The 18,169-nt window shown below is 43.6% G+C and overlaps 1 protein-coding gene across 1 annotated transcript in view; it reads left to right on the top strand.

The window, feature by feature from the left end:
- Positions 1 to 7,098: 7,098 nt before the first annotated feature.
- znf407 (zinc finger protein 407) overlaps positions 7,099 to 18,169 on the top strand; it is a 165,894-nt gene continuing 154,823 nt past the window's right edge. The window contains exons 1-3 of the mRNA XM_085422463.1: positions 7,099 to 7,205; positions 14,305 to 15,032; positions 15,208 to 17,406. Coding sequence (XP_085278589.1) covers positions 14,372 to 15,032; positions 15,208 to 17,406 — 2,860 coding nt within the window. The 5' untranslated portion in view covers positions 7,099 to 7,205; positions 14,305 to 14,371. The remainder of the gene's footprint in view (positions 7,206 to 14,304; positions 15,033 to 15,207; positions 17,407 to 18,169) is intronic.

Genomic DNA, 18,169 nt, shown 5'->3' on the forward strand with positions numbered 1-18,169 from the left:
ATGTTATCACAAACAGATTGCATGTAACTGACAACTTGGTCCCCGAACATTTTAATATTCCTGTTGCAGCTGAACTCCCACTGGAGCCTATCCAGTCTTGTGGAGAGTGGCTGGGTACATCCGGGACAGGTCGCCAGTCTGTCGCAGGGCTAACACATAGACACAGAGAACTCACATTCACAGCTATGGACAACTTAGAGTTTCAAATTATTTAATCCAATTAACCTATCCCCCCCTAACTGAATGTCTATGGACTGCGGGAGGAAGCCTGAGTACCTGGAGAGAACCCATGTAAACACAGGGAGAACATGCAAACTCCACACAGAAAAATCCTGGCTTGATGATGAAATTGAACTCAGGACCTTCTTGCTGTGAGACAGCAGTGCTAACCACTTTTCCAAACATCAGCTGTTGAGGGTCTGCAACAGTTCAGGAACACTAAACAGGCTCAGGCACTCTGAAGGCCCATTTAGTGGGACTCACATGTGTGCAACTGTTTGTTAACATACTTTAAAAGTGTGAGTGCCCTTGTCTGTGCGTTTAAGTGAGGAAGGCAAACGAGTGTGTGTACGTTTGAGGGGAAAGACGGTAACTAACTAGTTTCTCAGGTTCAGCCACAACACCAGCAGACAACATGATGGCATAATTAACCTCACACACAAAGGGTGTACACAAAGCCCTCAGCACTATGATACTGATTTGCAAAAGAAAATCAAAACATTTAAAGTTTTTGAAAAGCAATCTATAACCCATAGTATCTTTTAAATTTTTTATATATGGTACGAATAAATGTTCATAAAGCTCTGTGGTGTCCGTACCAATTAATATTCCGAGAAGACGTGTTTTTTACATGACATTTCCTTTCACCTCTCTAATAAGAGAAAAAAACAAGTGATTTTCATACTTGGTAATCTAAAAGTGCTTGTTAACTTGTTTCACAGCAGTGAAGGCAGAGCTGGTGGATCTTGTCTTGCATACTGGACTTCCATCAATCTCACATCAAACACCACTGTTTTATCCGTAATGCACATGTGCACACAACCAGAAGAAGCAGCTATGCTCTCAGCTTAACAACCTCAAGCCACTGTTTATGCATGCAGACATGCACAGAAAAACCACAGTGCTATACGACTCCAGTGACTCAGGGTCAAGCAAAGTCACGACTGCTTCCAGAGACAATAGCCAACTGTGTCACAAGATGGCAGTGATTTAAAGATGAATGGAAACGGGCAAGAAGCTTTTCGAGATCCAAGGAGAAAAATTGCTTTCACTTGTTGTAATTGATGACTCTTTTTCAATTTCACTGCTTGCCTTGCTTGCCCTGACAGAACACTGCTGCTTCAGATTCATAGACATCATGTAATGCTTTGCTGTTTAAGATCTAAATCCAGTTATTGTTTAACATAGTTCCTAGAGTGAGCTAGACTTTGTCATGTTAAGACCTAAGACAGGTAACCACTCTGAGCTAATATAATATATACAGACAGCCATTCACACGCATATTTATACCTAAGGGTAATAAAGTGTCACGTCTTAACCAACCTGGTTTGAACTGTAATCCAGAGCAGTTTTACTGTGATTATGTTGACTCATGTTAAAAAAAATTATGTAGTATTTTGAGATATTATGCAAGAAACAGGTTTATATGGGCCCTGCAGATGAAAGGGGTCTCTCAGACAGTAGATATTTGGGTTACAAAGCAGAACGAGAGATCAGACAATAGTGAAGATAGGACAGAAAGAGACTGATAAATATATAGTGAGATCAAGAGAAAAACCACTCTTGGTCTGATTTCTCTCTTCTCTCTGGGTGGGCTGGGGAAACACTGAAATTTAAATCATGGCTGTTTGACTGCTGTTATACACAGTCACTCACAAAAGCATTGGCCATGAGGATGTTTAGATGACCAGCAGCAGTCATAACGTGTTGAGTTATGCTCTCTGTATTTCATGGCTTTGTGAACAGCAACCTCTCCTGTAGGAGCAATTAACTCCTCTTTCCTTATGTCCTTCATTTAGATCTGCATTAACCCAAATCACAATATTTAAGTGGAAACACCCTTCGTCTTTCCAGATGTAACATGGCATTCATTTTCTGTGCAATATTTAGCCTGTTTCGCCATATCATGAAAAGGTGGGGCTGAAATGAAACACCTCTTGGTTTGCAGTTCATTGCAAGTGCTGATGGAGAAACATCTTGTGCTGAGTGCAGTTTGAGCGCAGTGATGGAGTGAGCATGCATTTATTGTCAGCTGCATGATGATAGGAACCTGGATGGTTTTATTGTGGGTGTTTATGATAAAAATCTTGAGTGGCAGAGGTTTTGATATCACAAAGGGGGCAAAGGTTACAGAAAATTTTTTTTTTTTTTTTGGGGGGGGGGGGGGCGCAGTAAGTAGCTGGAGAACCAAATTTCCAAGAAAAGCGAGAAAGGAGGATTAAGTCTGCTGCACTCCACCCAGTGCTGTAAAATGGCACTTTTAAACAGACACGTTTTAGGAGCAGCTGCTTTTTTTGGTTAAAAAAAAAAAGAAAACTTTCCCCACACTCAAACATGCAGTACATACACTAACACATAGATACAGAGCTCAAGTAAGCACAGAAATGTACTCCCCAGGTGATACCTCAAGCTCTAATGTGGTGTGAGGTAATGTTTCTAGGAAAGTATGGAGACGTTGGAAAGTAGGGAAGGGTGGGGGTAGGGGGTGTCTGAGGGTTGAGAGACCCTTAGTTTTCTGCAGCTGTGCTGTCTGCATATGTTGTTGTATTTGCAGCCAAAAAACTAAGGAGCTCCCCCCATGAATTCATCACCGCGCTGTTTTAACTCACATGCTCAAACTGTTTATCGAAAACTTAAGGCCTTCATATTAGGTCACCCTGCTAATGTCTCAATATGTCTTCTTAGCTTTCATTATGATTATGATGCCCTGACAGGTTCCATACCAAGCCAAGCTACTGTAGGTAGTAGTCGCGCTGTAATGACACATCTCTCTTTCCCGCTATTCAGTTTTACTCTAATCCCTTACACTTATTTAGCCTTGGATTCTAAGAAAGAAAGGCAGCTTTATTTAGATCCATCTGAAACTCGATCAGCCCCATTTTGGCCCAGATCTCCTGAAGGAAATGTCAGAACTGGAGTGACAAGGATTAAGAGCCTAGTCTGAAGGAATGCTGCTGCACATGCCATCCATTTGCAAGCTGTGACTTTATTTACTATGGATGGGACAAAGTGTAAAGGCACGCCATAGCTGAGTTTAAAGTATAATAAAGAAACATGATTCAAATGAGTCCAGTTTTCCAGTTTTAGCACGAGTCAACATGGAGAGGGAAACCACTGAATAAAGTAGTTGCTGTGTGTCCTAAAAACCTTCAGACACATATAGCCTGGAGGTTTTCCCACAACCCCAAAATTCATAAAGAGGTTGTGGGTTTCTGATATCCTGTACATTTTTGAAAATGTTATCTTTTAAACTAAATCAAGGTGTGTGTATTCTCGGAGGCCTCAGACATTACAGCACCCTGTTGACAGAGACTAACCTATAAAACAAAGATGTGTGTTTACGCAGTGAGGTGATGCATTTTGGGACTGCTGTGACCTCATGCTCTTTGACCAGTACTGGTATAATAAAGGAAAAACTAATGCAGGCACACATGTGCATTTTGGAGGGAGAAGTGGGGCACTGCAGAGACCCGAGTCATTCTAAAGAAAGCACTAAAAAAACTGGACCAGATTGAATGACTGAGGCGTAGAAAGCAATAGTGTGTTGTACAATATTTAATGCGTGTAAGTGAACAGCTTGGTACAAGTATATGTATTATAGGTAAAGTAAAAACAAAAAGGTAAAGTGCAGTATACTCAGAGTAAAATAAGAAATGACAAAGTTCTCACCTTCTAACACCTTCACCACTTCTGTTTTCTTTAAAAACTTAGCTGTCTGCCTTTACTTTGAGTCATCACTTAGCATATGACTGTAAATGTAAAAATTTACAAGAGAAGAACTTTAATTTAGCTGTAAATTCAGAGTTTGTGGTATTTTCAGAATTTTAATGTTCTTTTAAAAAGAAAGGAATATGCTGTGTTGTCAGAAAAGCTCTCAGCTGTGTGCAGTGTAATGATTTGGTCTCTAAAAAACAAAAAAAATCCATGGATAAAGACTTGTTCATGTACAATATCAAAACGGCACCAATCCTGGTGCAAATCCACTGGTACTGTTACTCAGTGTGTAAAGAACTAACTAAACAAACAATCTGAGGCAAACAATGGGGATTCTGACATCATCATTATTATTATTATTATTACTATTATTACTATTATTATCATTATTGCTATCATTATTATGGAAACGGGTTTCCAGTGTTTGAAGAGGTTTTGTAACATCCTTCCTTAACACAACATTACAACATTTTTACTCTAACATAAAACTTTTCTTTCGCTCTTTTTGTGAGCTGTGTCTGTAGTGGTTGCCATAGCAGCGCATGCAGACGTGATGCAGCTGTGGTTGCAAAGTGTAACAAAACGTGCAGATTGCTCCATCTGGTGGGGTGAAGTAACCCGTTGAAACCTATGGAGCTAAACCCAATGCTACATAATATTCAATTATGTTTAACAGGTAGCATCACCAGTGCCCTTACAGCAGAGTAAACTGACTCATATAAAGGTCCTCGAGCAGCCAGGTAGAAAATAGTCAGTGTCAAAAGCACTGAAGAGGAATGAGAAAAGAAGGTATAGTAATTCTGTGGTGAGCTATGCAAGTCCACTCTTACACGTTCCTCCCGGATAGCTTAGACTGGATATCCATTTCTTGGAAATTGGAGGTCCATTTATAAGACTAGGATAACATTTCCCTGCATATGTTTTCCTGCTACATTTTTCCAATGTGTCCCACCAACATGTTAAACTCTAGCAATGCATATTGTACAAACAGCCTTCAAAGTCTGATTGAAAGTTGGAGTTTAGTGAACTGACAACTAGTGGAAGCACTGAGTACGAGCACATAATATTTCACATGAACTATTTTGCACTCTGTTATTTAAGCCCCCGAAGCCCTTGCATATGTTTTAAAGTTACCTGAGCTTTAATAAGAATAATTAAGGTGTGATCTTATTCAATCTCAAGGTCTATACTGGAATTAAAGCTAGAGAAAAGGTAATGGTCCTTTATCACAGAAGAAATTTTGTCATATGACAAAATGAGATTAAAAATGATGAATGAATTTCCAGGCTGCTTCTGTTTCCAGCTTCAGGGTCCTCACAATGTGTGTGCTGGCTCACTATCACACTGTCATTATTGCGTATTGGGATACTCAAATGGAATAGGTGCCATTGTTAATATTATAAGTAACACCTGTGTTTTTTCTGCTCAGCTAACTCAGACGTCTGCTGTGAAATTCTTCTATTAAACATGACATTCACAGAGATTTGCTGCTAAGAAGTATATATATATATATATATACACACACACACATGTATATATATATATATATATATATATATATATATATATATATATATATATATATATATATATATATATATATATAATTAGTGGGGATGGGTTAATGGGTGATTTTTTACTTACATCTAGCATAATGTAATTCCCAAAGAGTAGGTATCTGAAAATCTGAAACTTGGTATCCACCTGGTGTGCAGTGAGTTCTTAGAAGGTCTGAGAACAGCACATAAACAGTATCAGAATGTCATGCCCTTAAGAAAACACACACAAATCTGGCAAAAACCTGACACCTTTCCCTATGCTATCCAGATACTGTTAACTGAAGTATTACTGTAGGGATTTACCTTACAATAAAAAGCACTTTGAGGTAACTGTATTTGTGATTTGGTGCTATATAAATAAAGCAGAAATGGTCTCAAACACACATTAATACAGTCTTTTTTTATTTATTAGTCACACATGATGATGCAGGTGTTTTGGTATGTTGTCTAAGGACAGGCAAGTAAACACCTGTGGTTTTCCGTTCAGTGACGGAGGCTGTGACGTAGACTGTGACCTTCTGACTCCCGAGTCACAGAAATTCAGACTAAGCACTGTGCAATCTGGCTTTATTGTAAAGAGACCTTTTACAATTAATGACTGACAATGAAAGTTCAATATGGGGTGTGATATGAATCAGTGTTGAATTATTATACACCCAGTTTTAATGGGAAAAAAAGTTTGATGAAGTGTGGAAGCATGGAATGAATAACACTAAATATGTTTAGGAATGAAGGATTCTTTTACTAGACAGCTGGAGAAAAATGAATGATTAATCCTTTTGAAAAATGAAGCCTGGGAAAGATGGCGTTTGTGTCTTAAACCATCCATGTCATAGAATTTTGACTGTGATGAATTAAAGACATTTATTGGAAAAATAAACTGCATATTCATTCCTGGAGGTTTCATTTATCACCTTCTGACCTGTCAGACTACTTAATCAATTAATACTGGTGCATTAATCTATCTTTAGTCGTTATAATGCTAACACTGTGTGTCACATGGAAGTGGTGATTCATCATAGACCCAACCATTTTAGAAAATAAATAAATAATTCACTGTGACAACCCTTTCATAATCTGTGGTTTTAATTTTCTCTTTTCTTTCTTTCTTCTGTCTTTTTTCAAAAAAAATTACCAGCACACTAAGAGAAATAGTTTTACTGAATTACTTCAACACTGTATGCCATAATCTATTATTAATACAGCATGAAAAGAGTAGTCTACCAGAAAACTAGAGAATTTCTTCTCAAGTAAAAACAAACAAACAAACAAAACAAAACTTAATAAATACATACATAAAAAATAATTTTAGACATACGTGCATGATGTATTGAATTGCTGATTATATTGGTTTTCTGTAAATGGTGACTTTGAATGCATTACGTACTAACTTATGGCGTTCTACAGCATATTCAATAGTTTTACATTTTCGGTGTTAATTAGTAAGAACAATTAGTAACATATGTTTACCGACGGCTTTCCAACGACTAACTAAGCCTTCAAATGTCACGCATTTCAGTACTGTTACGCCGTTTTTCGCTTTCCCACAGAACCAGAATGCATCATGTGATGAAATCAGCTGATGTAGAAAAAAAAAAACAAGAAGCCGCGGGCAGGAAGGCCGTCTTCTGTGACGCATGGCTCACGCTACGGTACGCCATTTGTGTCTAGCATCAAAAAGCGCGGACAGTGGAAATAAGCATATAACAAGAGGTAAGTTCAACTAGTATTTCACTGTACAGACATCTATATACTCGTATTGGCTTTTTTCAAACGATTGCGTAGTCTCTTGAGTGTTATAAAGTACTGTTCCTGCAGCATAGAAGACAGTTTCCGAGGTCGACGTTAGCCTCCTTTTTGGGCCTCTGTGCTGCCGTCGTTTTCCAAGCCTAGGACCTACATAGACCCGCCTTATCTCCGTTCCGATTGGATGTTTCTGCCGATGTTGGAAGTTTAATTGGATGCGTTGTGCGTATATCAGAAGACCGTTGGAGAACATGTTGCTAGCAAGTTAGCAACTGTATTAAGAAGTGGGGCTGTAATGTTTCAGTCTTCTAGTGTTTAAGAGTATGAATCATTCAAGCGATGAAATGAGCGGCAAAGGAACATGTAGGACTGTGGCACTGGCTGTCTCTCTCTTCGTTGCAGTTTTTATCGTGTTGTATAAAACATTTGTGGCTAACTTTACCAGTACTTCCAAGCTAGCACTGACGCCTAGTCGTTAAACTGCTTATATATCGACACATATAAAATTGGCAGTTTTTTATTTTGTTGTTGTTGTTTTTTTAAGTGGGCATTCAAGCGGAGTTGTGCACTGAAAGTAGTAACGAACTCGTTCAGGACCGCTGTCCGCTTTCCTTAGCTACAGACACAACACCGATAGAATTCTGCTGTTATAGTGAACTCACTGTTTGCGAGCCTTTATATATATATATATATATATATATATATATATATATATATATATATATATGGACAGTCTTTACATGGTGATACTTCAGTTAATCCTGTAATCGTATGCTACCAAAATAAACGGTAGTTGGTGGTAGTGAGCACACCCTAGGATATTCTCAAAGTTGGATACTTTAAAAGTCTGACTGGATGTCCTGCATATTTAAATATGATTGGGTCCAACCCCCCGAGGTCTGTGTTATGGCCCCTTAAAAACAACATGTAAGGGTATTAAACTGTATTATACACTCACAATTAGCGTTGTTACACATGAAGAAAGTGAGATTCACCAAATAAATCTCATCAGCTCACCCACAAATACATGGAATAATAATTTGTGTGCATTATAATTCTTTCCACAGAAGAATATTTGATTGAGTACTGTAAATATTTGATTACTGTGATTCTTAAAATTTTATTTTGCCTGTATATTTGATTATGTATTTATTTTATTATGTTTTTATATTTGCAGCACATTTCGGTACTTTCAAAATTTGCAGTGTCTGTGCTGTTAAGTTAGTAAAATTGTTTTCTAAATTTTCATGTAAAGTTGTGACGTGTTGAGCTCTCAGGGCTGCTGTGTAGGGAATGTCCATCCATGGTGAATCCATGGATGGACATTCCCTTTTCAGGGAATCCAGGGTGAAGGTGAGCTATCAAAGAAAAGTAATGAGCACAAAAATGCTAAATTGAAACTTAAATATAACATAATTACAATGGAAATAATGAAAGTGGACTGCATTGTGAATATTTAAAACTAAGCGCACCCTTACTGCTTCCATAGGAATTAAGAAGGTGAGCAGCTGTTAGGTGCCACTAATTAAATGCACTTAATTAACTGATCATTAGCAAGTGTCGGCACCTTTGAAAAGCAGACGTTTTGTCAGTTTTTTGGTCTGGAGCCTTTAGCTGTGTGGTAAAACAATGCCAAGGAGTGGATGTCCTAGAAAATTCACCCCATGGTCAGACTAGATCAAGCTAAAGCTGGGCTCAAACTGTGTCATGCAACAGGACCATGATCCCAAGCACAGCAGGAAATCTACGAGAGAATGGCTGAATAAGAAAAGAATAAGTGTTGCAATGAGCCAAAGTCAACACCTCAGCCTTATGGAAATGCTGTGGTGGGACGTTAATAAAGCAGTGCATTAAATAAGCCCTGCAAAAACCTCAGTGAATTGAAATTTCTCTACAGTGATGTGAGAGCCTGATAAAATCTTTACTTTAAGTTATTGCTGCTAAAAGGGGGATCATAGGGGGTACTTAGTTTTTCCACAGGACCGGATAGTGACTACTTTATTTTTATATAGTTCCTGTGAATATGATATGTGTCATGGTCCTGGGCCATGTTGGCCCAGTGTTCTTAGTTTCCTTGTAGGTTTGTATTTTGTTCCTTGCTTAGGCCATGTTTTCTGAGTTGCCCTGTTGTGTTGTTCCCTAAGTGTTTTCCCTTCATGGCTTTTACCCCCTGTGTGCCCCTCTGTGTATCTGTGAGCCCTCGTCTCTCCTTATGTTTTATTCCATGCTTCCCCTGCCCATTATGTCTAAGTTTTCCCCGTGCTCTCTCTCCTCCTGTCTGAACCTCTGTGCACTTCCTGTTTACTTTGTGACTCTCACGCCCGTACATGTCATGTTCAGTTCACCCCGCCCTGTCTCGTTATGATTATCAGTGTCACCTGTGTTCCCCGTGTGTTCCCACTTTCCTCGTTAACCCTCTGTGTATTTCTGTCTGCGTCTCCCTCTGTTCAGCGTGACGTCGTCCCTCATGCTGTGTGTGATTTCCCCCGTGTTTCCTGGTGAGCTTTATGTTAGTTTTTCCCAGTTTAGTTTTGTATCTCCTATTATCTTTGGTCAGCAATAAAGCTGCTTTTTGAGTTCACCCCCGTGTGTGTGAGTTTTGCATTTTGGGTCCTCCTCCTGCCTGCCACACAGCCGAGCCTTGACAGTACGACGTCACCAGACATGGACCCAGCAGGCTCCTCCCGGGAAAGCGATTTGGCCCGCATCTTCAGCCTGTGGGAGCGAGTTTCCCACGCCTCGGACATTAAAGCCATGTCCATTGGGATAAACGCCATCGAGGCAATTCTCAAGGGGAATCCCCATCTTCGCGAGCTCTCAGGATTTTCGGGCCTACTGTCCAATCTGCAGAAAGCCAAGGAGACAGTACAAGTTCGCGAGCTCGTCATACCGCAACAGCGACCGCCACAATCGGGAAACGTTTCCACGCTGCTGCCACTGGACTCCTCTCCATCCACCCTCCACTCTGACTGTCACTCACCCGCTGCTTTTCTCGCAGCAATGTGGTCGGCGGATGAGGAGCCGGCCGTGATCTCTCCGTCGTTGCCGGTTTCCTCCATCACCGCACCTCCGGCTTCCCGAAGAAAACGGCATTCACGCCGCCGACGCGCCACCCCACAGCCGGACATTCGGCCTTCTAATTCACCTGCTGTGGTGAGTGAGGACTCTGTGTCTTTTCCAGACATTATGACTGTTCATTCAGGGGCTGTGTTTTGTGTGGCGGATGTCAATGCGAGTTGCTTATCGCCTGTGCAGCTACCAGAAGCTCAGTCGGCTCCCTCGCAGCCCTTCACAGCTCAGTTAGCTCCCTCGCAGCCACCCTCAGTTCAGTTTCCCGTGTCCCCCTCAGTTCAGTTTCCAGTGTCCCCCTCAGTTCAGTCTCCTGTGTCCCCGCTAGCTCAGCCATTAACTCCACCACACGCTCCATTTTCACCTCTACCATCGCTTCAGTCATCAGTTCGGTCTGCCACTCAGTCGCCCTTAGTTCCGTCATCCACACTACCACCTGTTTCCCTTCCACCCCAACCATCACTACACCCAGCCATTCAGGCTGCTACTCAGTCAGACATTCAACCCATAGCCCTGCCGTTACTATACTCTGTAGCTGAGCCACTAGCCGCCCGACCCACAGCCACTTCAGCCACTCCTCCACCCGTTACACCTCCACTACAACCATCACTGCAGTCTCCAGTGTCCCCAGTGCAGTCTCCAGTGTCCCCAGTGCAGCATCCCTTAGCACAGTCATCCACTCAATCACCAGCTCCACTTTCCCCTCGACTATCACTACCACCTCTAGCTCAGTCTCCTGTGCACTCACCTCTGGTTCATTCTCCTGTGAAGTCATCAACTCCACTGCCTACTCCACTCTCACCACCTCCGTTACAACAGACATCAGTTCAGTCCCCTGTGCCAGTGCAGACGCCCTCAGTTCAGTCTCCCGTGCAGTTATCTACTTCACCACCATCAGTAGCTCAGCTCCCACTCTCATCCGCATCTCCAGTAGCTCAGCTCGCACCTGAACCATTGGCCCAGTCCCCGATAGCAATACGGTCTTCTGTTCGGCTTAACATTCAGCCAGGGGTCCCAAACCTCTCTGGCTCTACATCAGCTCCTGCTGGAAGCTCGGATGAGCTCATCCAGGACTCCGCGGCTCCCACGCCGCCATCTACCTCGTCCGCTGGGGGTTCCAGTGAGCCCGGCCAGCACCTCCTCGTCTCCGCTGGAGGGCCCGAGGGGCCCGTTCAGCCTCCTGTCTCCGCTGGAGGGCCCGAGGGGCCCGTTCAGCCTCCTGTCTCCGCTGGAGGGTCCGAGGGGCCCGTTCAGCCTCACGCCGCATCAGCTGGAGGGCCCGAGGAGCCTGTCCAGCCGCCATCTGCGACCGCTTCGTCATCGCCTGGTCCGGCTGCATCCGCCTGTGCTTCTGCTACGCCTGGGCCAGCCTCTGCCTGTGCTTCTGCTACGCCTGGGCCAGCCTCTGCCTGTGCTTCTGCTACGCCTGGGCCAGCCTCTGCCTGTGCTTCTGCTACGCCTGGGCCAGCCTCTGCCTGTGCTTCTGCTACGCCTGGTCCAGTCTCAGCCTCTGCTTCTGGTCCAGCTTTGGCTTCTGCTTCTGCTCCGCCTGGCCCAGCCTCAGCTTCTGGTCCAGCTTTGGCTTCTGCTTCTGCTCCGCCTGGCCCAGCCTCAGCCTCTGCAGCTCCGCCTGGTCCGGCCTCCGAGTCTTCGTCCTCGTCTGGTCCGGCCTCCGAGTCTTCGTCCTCGTCTGGTCCTGCCTCGTCTGGTCCTGCCTCGTCTGGTCCTGTGCCCACCAGGCCATGGCCAGCACGCCTGGGACTGGAGGGCCGCCGCCGCCTTCCGCGCGGTCGGCCTCCTGAACTGCTCCGTCGTCTCCTTCGGCGCCGCCGCCGCCTTCCGCGCGGTCGGCCTCCTGAACTGCTCCGTCGTCTCCTTCGGCGCCGCCGCCGCCTTCCGCGCGGTCGGCCTCCTGAACTGCTCCGTTGTCTCCTTCGCCGCCGCCGTTGCCTTGCGCGCGGCCGGCCTCCTGAACTGTTTCCACGTCGCCGCCGTTGCCTTGCGCGCGGCCGGCCTCCTGAATTGTTTCCACGTCTCCGCCGTTGCCTTCCGCATGGTCGGCCCCCTGAACTGCTCTGTGTTTGGGTTATTTTCTTGGGCTCCGGTGTTTGCTGTGCTCTTCTTTTGTTTTCTGTTCCGAGCCCTCCGTCCTGGGCCCCCGCCGCCCGCCCTGGGTTGTTTTCTGTTTGGTTTTGTTTTTCTGTGTTTGGGCTGTCTGGAGCCAGCCCTTGGGGGGGGGTACTGTCATGGTCCTGGGCCATGTTGGCCCAGTGTTCTTAGTTTCCTTGTATGTTTGTATTTTGTTCCTTGCTTAGGCCATGTTTTCTGAGTTGCCCTGTTGTGTTGTTCCCTAAGTGTTTTCCCTTCATGGCTTTTACCCCCTGTGTGCCCCTCTGTGTATCTGTGAGCCCTCGTCTCTCCTTATGTTTTATTCCATGCTTCCCCTGCCCATTATGTCTAAGTTTTCCCCGTGCTCTCTCTCCTCCTGTCTGAACCTCTGTGCACTTCCTGTTTACTTTGTGACTCTCACGCCCGTACATGTCATGTTCAGTTCACCCCGCCCTGTCTCGTTATGATTATCAGTGTCACCTGTGTTCCCCGTGTGTTCCCACTTTCCTCGTTAACCCTCTGTGTATTTCTGTCTGCGTCTCCCTCTGTTCAGCGTGACGTCGTCCCTCATGCTGTGTGTGATTTCCCCCGTGTTTCCTGGTGAGCTTTATGTTAGTTTTTCCCAGTTTAGTTTTGTATCTCCTATTATCTTTGGTCAGCAATAAAGCTGCTTTTTGAGTTCACCCCCGTGTGTGTGAGTTTTGCATTTTGGGTCCTCCTCCTGCCTGCCACACAGCCGAGCCTTGACAATATGTCCTCAATTTGTTTGTGGATCTAATGAAAAAGCTGCACATTTTAATTCATTGGCTATATGAGTGAGAAAGTAGACTGTGGAAAAACACAAAGATAGGAAAGGATTTGAGAGTGTCGGTTAGCCACTGAACCTGAGATACATTATTTACAAACAAAATTACACAAAAAAGGGGAGATTGAAATGATTAGTATTGACAGAAACCTCTTTGGTCAGATGAAGTCCAACTTGTTTGCCAAAGAACTGACGGGGACAGGTTTATTATAGTTAACTAACTAAACTAAAAGTACACATGAAAAATGTTTTAGTTAAAAAAATAAAGATAAAAACTAGATTTTGAAAAAATAACTGAAATGATTTTGTGAACTTTGAACACTAAAATGAAAGAAAATGAAATATCCTTAGTCTTGGTAATTGTTAGTTTGGTGAAATATTTTTATTACTACTTGCCTGATGAGTTGTTAAAGATGTTAAATCATTCTGTGTTTTTATTACAATACCTGTACTAATTTTCCTAAATATTGCCTCAGACACATGCCCTCCAAACTAAACTGAAAAAATAAAATCCACCGTGGAAACTAACTGACACTAAACAGTTTTTTCGTTTTTAAATCCAAAACGAAACATGTCATTGTAGTCTGTCTAACTTGTATGTACAGAAGTTCAATCAAAAATAATCCAATTATTTAAAGAGGATATAATATTGGAGTAAATGGGGTAACAAAAGCAAATGAAATACACTGCAAAGACAGACATGTCAAGTAAATAAACTTCAAGGAACAATACTTGATTTGCAGTCCACTGATCTGTGTTGGCCATTGTACATTTTTAGTACATTTATCACACAAAAGGTTTGAATTCCAGCAGAACTTAAATAAGCAGCAGCCAATTTTCATGCTGGATGTCTGTGACTAACAATGTCTGTTTGGAAGCACTAGATGGCAACATTTACTTGTGCTTGGTCCGAGAATGCTGCAGAAGGAATACTTTTCAGAAGCTTGTTGTTAGCTGTTGTTTGTCTCGCTGAACTTAACTTTTTACTATTTCCTTTTCTTTTTTTTATAGCATACACTAAAGTGTATTTCAGACAAATAAAGATGTCTGACATTTTGTCTTCCATCTTCCCCCCTCTTTCAGGATTCTGAACCAGCTCTGATGATAGCGATCAGCTTCACTGTTGTGTGTAATCATAGCAGGATATGATATGGATGAAACAGTGATATCAGGAGAGGAAGCCATTGAGGAGAAAGTGGCTGAAAATAACATCAGTGGGCAAGTGCATACAGATGATGTGGAAATGGAGGAAACTGCAGGAGACTCGCCCAGTGCTGCTGAGCTCGATGAAGCAGATGAAGAAGTCATTGAGAGACCAAGTCCGAATTCTGCACCTAAAGACGGCGACAACCTCTGCACAGTTTGTGGCTTCTCAGCCAAATGCCCGAGATCACTGAAGATCCACTTTGCACGAAAGCACGGAAAGATGTCTGACAAAGCTGCACAACCTTTGGAGAAAAGTGCAAATATCTCTAATGTGAGTCCTGCTGAAATCCAGCAGGAGGCAGACATGGAGGCAGAGAGTGGCGCTGAGGTTAAACAGGAACAAGATTCTGATCGTGATGAACTGAGATCAGTCGCAAGTGACAAAGGCACAAACATGAAGGATGTAACTGAAAAGCAAAGTGTATTAGACAAACAGCAGGTAGAGCAAGAAGGAACAATCCCTACACAAGAGAGAAGAGTGAGCAAGCGAATCCCAAAACCCAAGATTATTCATTCCTGCAACTACTGTGGGCAAGAGTTTAGGGACAAGGCTCCTCTAGATGTTCACATCCAGAGATACCACACCAAAGACACCCCGTATACATGTGAGTATATCCTGTTCTCCACAGTTCTAAGCCTTTAGCATTACATGTGAATTAAGCATTGGCTTAATATAATATTTGTAATAGGTAGTAGAATAAAAAATGTGCCTGTCTTTTTTTCTTTTCTTTTCTTTTTTTAAGTTATATTTAACAATTGTATCTCTGAACTGTCTTTCAGTTGATGCTGATGAAAGCATAGATGACCGGGAGGAGGCTGTGGATCCTGGCAGTAGCATGAAGGCTACTTCAACACGAGTGACCCCCAAACGCACCCTCAGCAGGTTCCAGCTGAAGTGCGCAAACTGTGATTTTAGGGTCAGCACAGCTACGCTGCTGGAGAACCATGCTCGTGTCAAACACCTTGACCAGGACTGGTACCGTTGCAAATTGTGCAACTTTCTTTCTGCCACATCTGAGTGGATGGATTCTCACCTGTCCTCAGATAGCCACATGCAGCAGCAGGAGAAAGAAAGCAAGAGCTCAAAATCTGAAGTATATGTCGACAGGGTAAGCAGAGATGGTGCTGGAGATGGTGCTGTTATAGATGACGTAGCTCAGATGCTCGGGGGAGAAGGGGTAGATACGTTGACAGGAGGAGAACAGGAAACTGACGAGGCAGCTGAGGCTGCCAAAGCCGTGTTAGCTGAGGAGGAAGAGTTAGAGCTGGGACCTCCCAGTAAGAAAAGAGGAAGACCAAAGCAAGGCTCCACAACCACATGTGGATACTGTGGCCTGGTGGTGTCCAACGCCACCAACCTCAGTGTTCATGTTCGCCGTAAACACAGCAAAGATTATGGCTACAGCTGCACTCTGTGCAACTACAGCTGTGTGACCAAAGGAGACATGGATCGTCACTGTTTAACAAAGAAGCATGTTAGACGTGCACAAGAATGCACAAGTAAGAACCCAATCACAAATCACATAAATACATCAATTCAGGAAACCAAGGAGCCGAATACCATCGTAGAGACCACCGGCACAGAGGAAGAATCTGATGACACAACTTCCAAAGAACACGGTGGAGACGAGCAAACTCAGCCAGAGGCAAACCAGAAAAAAAGTAAATATGACTCTGTCAATGCCTGCAGCCTCTGTGATTTTGTTGCTCAATCTATTCCGTCCCTCCATCTTCACGTCAAGAGAAAACACACCAGAGATTTTGAGTATGTCTGTTTAGCGTGCAGTTACTATGCTGTAACAAGCAGGGAAATGTCCCGCCATGCAAGCACAGAGAAACACAAGCAGAAAAGTCAGAAATATCTGGAACAAAAAGGGAGCGAAGGACAAAGAGCCTTCGCACTCCCTCTAAAGCTGAATGATATCACGGAGCTTCCTGCAGCAAATTCTAACCCTGAATGTGAATCCGTGAGTCCCGCAGAGGTGTCTGAATCCTGTCCCATAGACAGTCAATCTGTGGAAGGCCAGAATACACCTGCGCCCTGTGTCACCACAGAGCTGGTTAATGATGTGCTTGTAGGTGGAGATGAGAAGCAAGCAAATGCAATTACATCTCCTGCTTGTGGTGAACCAGAGATGACCATTGAAGCGACTGAGCTAACAGCAGATTCTGAAGCCCAGCAGGATGAAGAATGTCAGCTTTCAGTCTCTGAGTTGGCACAGCCAGAGAGCCAGGAACAAGAGGGTAAACAAGCAGATGATGAACATTTAAAGGTAGACGTTATGACTAGAGACACACAAATGTCCAAAGCCCTTCCCTTTGATGCCTGTATTGTATCTGTGAAGTTCCTAGCTGAGCAGGAGCAGGCTGCACAGGAAGGCCTGTCTCTGGAAGGTGAAGCCACCATGATATGTTTGACTGGAGGATCACCAGTGACCTCTGGCTTAGTGTCTCCCAGCTCCGCATACGTCAAGAAGCTCAAACCCAAGGAAGCAAAGGTGAGGGAGGAAACCAAAGGAAGCAACTCTCGCATACGCTGCGAGGACTGCGGATTCATGGCGGACGGCATCAGCGGCCTCAATGTCCACATCTCGATGAAGCATCCTTCCAAGGAGAGGCATTTCCACTGTTTGGTCTGCGGCAAGTCCTTCTACACCGAGAGCAACCTGCACCAGCACCTGACCAGCGCTGCCCACCTTCGCAACGAGCAGAACAGTGTGGAGGAGCTGCCCGAAGGGGGCGCAAGCTTCAAGTGTGTCAAGTGCACGGATCGATTTGAATCAGAGCAGGATCTGTTTTATCACATCAAGGAGAAACACGAGGAGCTCCTGAGGGAGGTCAACAAGTACGTGCTGGAGGACACGGAGCAGATCAACCGCGAACGGGAGGAGAACCAGGGCAACGTGTGCAAATACTGTGGCAAGGTGTGCAAGAGCAGCAACTCTATGGCCTTCCTGGCACACATTCGCACTCACACCGGTACGTACGCTTGCTTTCTTGAACTGTTCCTTCTCCCTCTTTTTTGGACCTTGTTCCCACACAGTAAATATGCATCAATGCAGTATGTTTGTTTTTTTGTGTAAAAGCAAGCCACAGCTATGATTCTTCTTTTTTACTTGCGCTATTAAAAACAAGGGGGCACATTAATGAGGCATCTGCAGCCCACAGTGAGTTTGCTAAAACATTACATGACAACATAGTTTTAGGAAGGTGCTCATAATCCTTTGTATATCCTTTGTAAACCTCATCTTTACTGCAAATATTGAAATTATTAACTTGGTAATGCATATTTTAAGTGCTTGGAATTGCAATTTATCCATTTATTTCCGCTTAGAAAGCTGCTTGTGATTTAAAAAAGTGAAAATGTATCATATATTCACATACACTTTATTAACAATTGCACTTCCCAGTTCTTACACAAATGACTAAACCTTCTATAAGTGATACAGATTGGCTTGGTGGTTATTATCAGATTCAGTCCAGAAATTGCAAAAGGAAAGAAAAGCTGTCATTTGTGTAGCTCCTCAGCTATTAGGCCTTTGTTTTAGGTCCCAAAGTATTGGGCGCCTCTTCTTTTGGCAGTTCAAGCTAATGTTAGAGCTACTATCTACTTCAGCCAGGTAATAGCTGTTTCAGTAGAGGTGAAGGTAAAGACTGATTGAGCTTCAGACCAGCAGGAGAGACGCTAATGGACCCCAGATTGGGATTCCCTGAGCAACGCTTGGTCAGAGACATGTGCGAC

Source organism: Rhamphochromis longiceps, linkage group LG11 (genome assembly GCF_057381845.1).
Source record: "Rhamphochromis longiceps isolate RC_006_pf linkage group LG11, R_longiceps_female_GT1.1, whole genome shotgun sequence".
Taxonomy (NCBI): domain Eukaryota; kingdom Metazoa; phylum Chordata; class Actinopteri; order Cichliformes; family Cichlidae; genus Rhamphochromis; species Rhamphochromis longiceps.